Genomic DNA, 8,719 nt, shown 5'->3' on the forward strand with positions numbered 1-8,719 from the left:
TACACAGCAACAATGAAAATAAAGCAGGACACTTGTTCCACTGGGAAGGGAAAGAGAACAAACACCACCTGACAGATGTTAGCTGTGTCATTTGGAAGGCACTCAAATACGTGGATGACACTGAGATACAAGAACTCAGCACAAAAGAGGTAGGATAGACATATGGTGTAATTTTACCCAAATTCATGTTGCAACAGAAACCTGTCCCCTGGAAATTCATCCAAGGTTGCCAAACTTAGTTGATGCAGATCGCAGAACAGCTGTAAAACCTAAATGAATCTAGCTAAGAAACAAGTAGTTCCATCAACAGTGGTATTTCAGTGTAGATCCTCTGTTGTTATAAAGGTATGCTCTAATGCTTCATTCTTTGCCTCAGTCAAGATACTCATAGCATCTCTGACTTCTTCCCAGCTCTATATTTACTTAAAATCTGTTAGAATTTAAGTGTCTTTGAGACCTCTCACTCTTATGGGCTGAAAGCAGTCAGTTCTGGTTCTACCTACCTCAGAGAGGGAAGAGGCAGAGAGATACTGATCACACAAATTCATTTTGCATAGGAAATTATACTCAAATTTCTACATAGACAAATGACAATGTTCTGTAAAGCCAGCTTTATTACAGTAGGAAAACAATATAGAAAAATAAAGGGTTCCTGTAAACAATATCAAATAAGCTAACATTTCACTGGAGACCCATAGTAGCTGAAACATCATGGCAACAAAACTACTGAATACATATCTAACAGGGAAAGAAACAACAACAGGTAACAACATACAGGCAAACTGTGCTTTTGGTAATTTCAGAAATAAACAGTAAGGGCTATATATGCAGCATGTTTTTTCTTATAAATTACCCGTCAGCAGCTTTTTAGAGAAAATATAACTGCTCTGTCTCTCAAAATATGTTTCAAACTATAAAACCAGTACAAACCAGTACAAATCTTTCTGTAATATCAAAAACACAGTGTTGTATCCAGACAGGTAAACAAACAAACCAAAAACCCTAAACTGCTTTAGAGTGCTATTAAAATAACTCTATTAAAAACTGAACAATATTAAAAAATATTTCCTCTAGAGGTTGTTCTAGCCAGAAGTCAAATCTTTCAACAAAGTGCTTATAGTACACAAATAGAGGTTTTCAGAAAGAGCTATTGGTATATTAGAGGCTGGCTGCATCAAGAACCTTATCTTTGATGGTGCCATCCAGTCACGCAGACTTATGGTATTTCTGAGCAATGCCATAGGGAACATGTGCAGCTATGGTGCCTAACTTCTGCGCTCCTTCGATGTGAAACATCTGGTCATCAAAGAAAATGTGAGGACGTATTTTCACCAGGATCGGTCCCTTAGGAGCTCCTGCTAAGAACAGCGCCTCATCAATCTCCAGACCCCAGCTACGAAGAGTCTTCAGGACTCGGGCTCCAGAACTTGCTGCACTTCTGGCTGTGACAAGGAAGGTCCTTATTGGACAATTTAATCGTTCATTTTTTGCATAGAACTTCTTCTGGAGTTTCCCTAGGTCTTCCAGAAAGCCCTTCAAAGGACCCTGAATACAAAATACCAGAAGCATAATAAATATTTTCCCACAGTTCTCAAAGTCATCCCTGTGCTTTCTTCCAGATTGCCAGTTACAAACAAAATTCTTTCCTTAATGCTATGATAAATGTAGCAATCTCTGTATGAACTATTTCTAAGTGGGTCTGCACACACTACGAATTGGAAAAAAGTTAAAACCATAATCCTACATGGTGTGATCAGTAGGAAAACAATTCTCATTACTTAAAAGATCTTTACAATATAGAGCTTACAAGAACTCTCACATTATAAAGTTAAAACTACAGTCATTAATACTATATTCTTTGAAAGCACTGAACTCATTTTCCTATGATCCACAAGGTGCAATCAGTTGCCTGTACAAAACATAACAGCAGACCTAATTACATATGTCACCAATGTCATTACAGATTAATGACATTACACCCTGATTAAAAGTAGTAAATAATATTTAGTGTCAACTTGCAATATATTGCACTGTCCAGTACTTCCAATAGATCAAGGTTTTATTCTTGATTTATACCATTGTTAACAATAGTAGCGGAGGCATTTTATTTTAAGCTAATTTTAAAATTTTTGTGTTTTTTAGACAAATGTCATAGTTCTACTTGAGAATAAGCAGAAATATCACCTCACTTCAGCAACTTTAGTATCCCAGTGTTTGAAATTAACATTACCTACACAACATAATTAAAAAAATCGAGGAAATTGGTAGCAATCTTTCCTTTTTATAATGAATATAATTAGAATATAACTGTAAGCCACTGTCTCATATATGCAGTTTTTCTCAGTGAAGTGAGAGATCTGATGAAAGGGCTGCCTTACTGGCCTCTTTTGTGTCAAACACACATTTTAAAGATTATCCTTGAAAAAGGACGTAAATAGGGCAATGAAATGATAATTCAGCTTCCACGATGATTAATGCATACACACTGGGGAAACTGGAGAAAGACAGCAGTAATAAGAATTTAAAAAAAATGTTTTGAAAACTCTTTGATTTAAGAAGTACAAACCTGTGCAAGAGGCTTATTCTCATTCAGCTGTTCATGTTCAAAAAATTTATCTAATCCTTGCTCTTTGACAATCTGTTCTGATTCATCAGAAAAGAGAACTGCATCCCCGTCGAATGCCACCCTCAGCTGTGTATCCGAATAAGCGACATCCTTGTTGGCAGTGAACATGGTAGCTGATGCAATGCCTGAAAGTGTATCAGAGAACTTCAGTTGGCAAGTCCTGCAAAGTCATTCATAAAGTGACCAGTAGTTTAGTTCTAACAGTTTATTTGTGGGTTTATTTGTGATGACCTTTTCACACAGGGAGCAGAAACCATCCCTGAAGTTGTTTTGTAATGGCTGTTCTCTAACACATCTGCATGGAAGCTGTCCTATTGGCATAGCTTCTTAGACATGCTTATTTCCAGTTCCATGTAACCCACAAACCTGGTCCCCAAGGTGTACTACAAATGAGACAAAGCATGAAATTCCAATAAGACTGTAAAGTCAAACTATTTTTTTTTTCTTCTTGTAGAACACAGAAGTCAGCTTTTGTAACTCCTATCAAACAGATGACTCAACTCAAACAGATGTTGAATAGGGAGTGACAAACCAGTGCACACAGGAATTCACTTCCTGTACAATGGCAGCATGGGAGGAGACAGAAAGGTGCGACAGAGGTAGAGGCTGATAAAGATATCATTATCAGCAAGCTGAAAGGTCAGAGGGGAAAAATGCAGAGAAATAACCTGATGTTATCTGATTAGGTAACAGTACAAAGTTAGTGGCATGCACAGCAGTGGCGTTCTGACTGATGAAGTGGCACTACTTTCTGTGAGAGACACACCATTACTAGATTTGTTTTTAACAAGACCAGGTGAAAGAAAACAAACAAACAAAAAAGGATGATTCAAACCTGCTTCTATAGCTTCTTGCACTTTTTCAGAGTCTGCTGAGAGGTATAGGTTGGTAAGATAAGCAGTCAGGTAACCAATAGGGCTTTTTCCTCCCGTCATGCAGAAGCGTTCAATTGTTAAGCCTAAAACGAGAACAGCACAACAAGGTTGACTCCACCTTAACACTACAAACCTGAAAAATGAAGCTGTGAAGAACAACACTAGCCTACAACTGACAGTAAGCTTAAAAAAGACAATCCTGTTCACTGCAATTTCAACAAGTTACACACTTAAACCAACTATGATTGATCAGTCCTTCCTCCCTGAGAATTTCATACCAAATCCCTCTATGACAGCAGAGGGGATATCTCACATACTATGACACACAAAAATAAATATCATCTCCCAAGGAATGGGTCTCTATATCAAAGAAGCTGCTTTTACTAAAGTCAGAACAGGATAAATAAAATCACTGCATTTCATTATATAACCACAGGGAGTTCTACAAAGTAGTATTTATTTTACTTACCATAGTGATTAATGCTGTTTATAAGCCTCACTCCCACTTGGGCATGGTTATTAGTCATCAGAACGATATCAAATCTTTCTTCATCATCAGGGTATAGCTCAAGAAGCCGGGCATTGACATGCTCCAATGCCTGCAGGTTAGAAATGTGGAAGTCAATAGACTAGTGGAATGTGCCTTCTTAATTGCTTTAGTGATAGGACTGTCTTGAAGGAGAATGAGAAATATCTGAATGTTTAACTTGCTGAACTTGTTTTCTTTCTTTCTGCTCTGTTGCTCCCAGCAACTGTTTGCCTGGGCTTATTTGAAGGGAATCAACTAAGTTTCTTTTCTTGAAAGTTACAGAATTTAACATTATAATGGAAATCCTTCTTCTTGGGACACCTTGATAATCTGGAATATATTAATGCACTGTTGAACATTTTCAGAATACATATTAATATTTGTGTATTATTATTTACTTTTTTTTTTTAAGCTTAAGATGTTGAACTTGAATTTGTTCTACCTAATCTCCCTCTGAATTGTTTTTGTTTTGTTTTGGATACCAAATACTTTTTTTCCCAGGAACCGAAAAGGTCTCTTTTTCAGAAATGTTCATGCTTCCTACTCATGATGCTTAATAAATTTAATAAAACATTGCTGGTGAATGGTAGTATCCAGAGATTTTCTTGTTCACTTAAAGATTGTTGCTGTGAAATCAAGGAGAAGGTATAAAGAGATTTGTATGTGCAACAGCTTGTTTCTCATGAACAAATGTGAATTTGGGACACATACTTATGCAAAGATTTCACTGGTGTCAGACTGTCCTTAAGAAACAAGTACCAAATCATATCCAGTCAAACATGATTTCCTTGGAGATTTCTTACTGAATTACTGAATGAGACAGGTTTTGATTCATTCAAGATCTCTTTAAGCTAATAGACCAACACGCTATATTCACAGTCTGGCATTCTTCTTATTTCCTTGACCTTCCATCTGGTTGTCTCTCTGTATCCATCTTGTCTCAACTTATATTTAGAATTGTATCCTTTTGGAGTAAGACTTGCTTTTTGCTCTAGGTTTACAGACCTCTACTTTGGGAGCTTGGCCCTTGAATGGAATTCCTTGGGATTACGGCAATAAAGTCAACAATGAATCATCAAATGAATCCAGAACAAGCTGTTTTTCATTGAGGTGCATTAAAAAGCCAGACCAGTTGTTAAGAATTAAAATGTAGATTTTATAATTAAATTCTGGGAATCTCACTTTAAAAAGTAAGGCTATGTCATGTGGGACTTGGCTTAGGAGAACTGTGAGTGAGAGCCTGGTATAAGGCCTAGGAAAAAATCTCAGTATCTGGTCACAAACCCTTTGCATCACTTTTTTTCCTTTTGCTACTCTCTTCTAATACTCTAGAACACTGAGAATTTCTTCAAGTATTATAGATTAAGGGGGAGTGGAAGAGAGGAATGCCATTTTTTGTCCAAGTGCCTGTACAGTTCCCAGCCCAAGGAGATCCTGGCCTGTGATAAGGGTTCTTAAGTGCTACAAGCTTGAGATATAATGTATTTAAGTTATTATCTTAAGATCTCAGTAAAGGAATCCAAACAAAAAAAGATACTATTTCTGTAGGTTTTTTTGGTCTCCAAGTAGAAATAAGCATCCAACAAACTTGCACACCTAATTTTTTTTTTCAAATCAGTCCCACTAAAACATGTGTTTCTCAAAATCATACATATTTTATTTTATTTTTTTCATTTTTGCTAAGCCAACCTGCTTTCCATGCCAGAGGCTGTTTGCCTTGGGCATTTCTCTTATCTTGTGCAATGACAGCAAAATATTCAATTTCACCTGTGCTTAAACCTCAACTCCCAACTGGGCGTCTATTGCTTTTGCTGGTCCTCAAGAACAATTTCCAGGATGAGAAAGAATAATAGAATGGTTTGGGTTGGAAAGGACCTTAAAAACCATCTAGTTCCAACTGCCTTGTCACAGGTAGGGACACCTCTCAACAGACCAGGTTGCCCAAAGCTCCATCCAGCCTGGCCTTGAACACTTCCAGGAATGGGGCATCCACAGCTTCTCTGGGCAACTTGTTCCAGTGCTTCATCACCCTCATAGTAAAGAATTTCTTATTATATCTAATCTAAACCTACCCTCTTTCAACTTAAAGCCACTACCCCTTGTCACTTCACTCCTGACAGAGAGTCCCTCCCTGGCTTTTCTGCAGCCCCCTTTAGGTAGAGGAAGGCCGCTGTAAAGTCTCTCGGGACACTTGTCTTCTCCAGGCTGAACAACCCCAACTCCCTCAGCCTTTCTTCCTAGGAGAGGTGCTCCAGGTCTCTGATCATCCTCGTGACCCTCCTCTGGACTCATTCCAACAGTTCAGTACCCTTCTTATGTTGGGGGCCCTAGACCAGAATGCAGTGCCCTAGGTGGGGTCTCATGAGAAGAAAGCGAGGAAAAAAAAAATAAAGCTGACAAAAAAATAAACCATTTCTGAATATAGTAAATCGTTCCCTGTTGAGCCAACACTGTCTTTAATCATAACTGTAAGTGGGACAAAAAAAGTGAAATTGAAATTAGGAAGTAAGGGGTTTGTGTGTTGTTTTTTTTCCTTTCCTTTTTAGGGGAAGAGGTTGCAACATCCTTAAAACCATTTGGGGGCCTGTCTTAACTGAAAATGATCTTAAAAGGAAGGGGACACGCCGGGGGATGCTGCGGGAGGAGGGCAGTGAGAGTGCTACGAGCACCCACAGTGTCAGGCTGCTGCGCTGAGGATGCCGATTTCAGACTCCCCGGCCAAGGCGTGTTCCCCGCTAGGGGAACGTTTCCCAGGGGCAGGATTATCCCCGTCCTAAGAAGGCTCCGGGCTCCTCCTCTTCCCGAAATTCGGCCTCGCAGCATCCTCAGCACCCGCCTCCCGAGCCTGACGGCGTACCTTAACGAAGTGGAAAGCCGGCCCAGGCTTGAGGGTGACGTTCTCGTTCTGCTGCTGGTACTCCACGTACTTCTCTACCCCTTGCTCCTCGTAGATCCGACGCTCCTCCACCAGGTCGAAGAGAGCTCGGGACGACACGGCCACGGTGATGGCGTGCTGGGGCTTGGGCTGCCGAGCGAGAGGAGGGTAGCGCCGGCACCCCCAGACCCAACACCCTAGCTTCGTCCTCCCCCCAAGTCCCGGCACCCCCACAAACCCCAGCATTCCTCCCCCCCCCCCGCCCCCCTAAATCCTGGCATCCCCACCCCACAGCCCTGCCCCTCCCCCTAAGCGCCGGCACCCCACTAAAGTCCCGACACATTTCTAGCCCCGTGTCCCCCCCCAAGCCCCGAGTCCCCTCCCCAAGCCCCGTCCTCCTCCCTCCAAGGCCCGGCATCCGCCCTTCCAGCCCCGGCATCCCCCTCCAAGTCCTGGCATCCCTCCCAACAAAAAAAAAAGCCCCTTCATCACCCCTCCAGCCCCGTCCTCCCCACCCTACGCCTCTTCCTCCCCCCCCTTCCAGTCCCGTCCAAGCCCCTTCCAGCCCTACCCCCTCCCCAATCCCCATCCCTCCCACTCTCACCGGCCGGGGTTTTTTGGAGACCAGGTTGTCATAAAACGCCTTGGCCGCCGCCCAGTCCCTCTCGGCCTCCTGCAGCCGGGCCTCCTGCAGCCCGGCCTCCTCCTCCTCCGGCCCGGAGCCGCTCATGGCTCCCGGGGTCGGGGCAGCGCCGAGCGGGCGCGGCCGGAGCCCAGGACCGGGAAGCGGCGGAGGCCGCTCCGCCCCGCTCGGGCAGCTGGAAGGAGGCCGGGTTGTGGCTTTCCCTTTCGCTCAGTGTCGGGCACGGCCCTCCCCCGGCACGGCATGGCACGGCACGGCCCCGGAGCACCCGCCCTGTGGGTCAGCAGGGCCGCCGCGTCTCGCCTCATCGCGCCCTCCCTGCCCCACGCTGCAAGATGCTGTTAGAAGCCAGCCTCCTATACCCACAGCGCTCTCAGATTTATTATTTCGATTCTGTGGTTTAATTGCTTTAATATCAGCAGCAGGAAATTTGTAGGAGATTCCTTAAAAAACATAGTGATAATGTTTCTGGGCGTCAAAAAGGGATGGTTGGCGATGGCTTGGGGTCCACTGTTCCATACAACAAAGCTGAAAGCACCTCTTAAAAACAGTAATCTTATAGTGTTTTGTTCAAAGTCAGTGTGCACAACGAACTTCTATTCTGGCAGGTGAATTGGGCGGTCCTAAAAACCAGAATCCCACATAAGGGTACTTACGTAATATGGGCTGCTTATCTACTACATACCTCTAAAATGTTTCTGGCTTGTCTGAACCACAGCAAAATCCCCCCAAACTGAGGAGCTGGAGGTGCTAACGGGAAATGAGGAAGGAAGTGGTTTTTCTCCTTGGCTTGTATGGGGTCTGGCTCAGCAGACCCACAGCCTTTGCTGCTGCTCGTAGCCAGTGACTCAGTGTCTCAGTGGCAAGGGAAACCCTAAATATCACTTCTGACCCTGACTGTTGCATAATCTTCAGCAAATTACATCAAGTCTTTCTGCCTCCATGCATTCTCCAAAAGGCATAATTATTTCTGCTACTTTAATTTCTTTCTTTATTTTTAAATGTGGTTTCCCAGTGACAGGAGGCTTATGTGATTATACCATCTGTCCATCACTCCCTAGTGATGTCCAGTTCCAAATGAATTTGACGGAAGGATTAAGATCTCAGAGAGATTTAAATTCCTAAATCATTTAATGACCATCAACAGCATCATGCGATTTATTACCCTACT

At 42.6% G+C, this 8,719-nt stretch overlaps 1 protein-coding gene across 1 annotated transcript; it reads right to left on the minus strand.

Moving 5' to 3' along the window:
* Positions 1-600: 600 nt before the first annotated feature.
* LOC309876494 (cytosolic 5'-nucleotidase 1B-like) lies at positions 601-7,770 on the minus strand. The gene is made up of 6 exons (XM_082756845.1): positions 7,510-7,770; positions 6,888-7,055; positions 3,971-4,100; positions 3,462-3,584; positions 2,567-2,751; positions 601-1,545 (listed from the first exon to the last, which is right to left on the minus strand). Exons 1-6 carry the CDS (start codon positions 7,633-7,635, stop codon positions 1,207-1,209), a joined length of 1,071 nt encoding a protein of 356 aa, XP_082612971.1. The 5' UTR covers positions 7,636-7,770; the 3' UTR covers positions 601-1,206.
* Between the last annotated feature and the right edge of the window lie 949 nt (positions 7,771-8,719).

Source organism: Aythya marila (assembly GCF_965140915.1).
Source record: "Aythya marila genome assembly, chromosome: 3".
Lineage (NCBI taxonomy): Eukaryota > Metazoa > Chordata > Aves > Anseriformes > Anatidae > Aythya > Aythya marila.

Coding starts and splice junctions, on each gene's coding strand:
- LOC309876494 (XM_082756845.1), bottom strand. CDS start 7,635: ATGAGCGGCTCCGGGCCGGAGGAGGAGGAGGCCGGGCTGCAGGAGGCC. Junction 7,056..7,509: donor TCTCCAAAAAACCCCGGCCG/GTGAGAGTGGGA, acceptor CTCGCTCGGCAG/CCCAAGCCCCAGCACGCCAT. Junction 3,585..3,970: donor AAACAGCATTAATCACTATG/GTAAGTAAAATA, acceptor TTCTCGTTTTAG/GCTTAACAATTGAACGCTTC.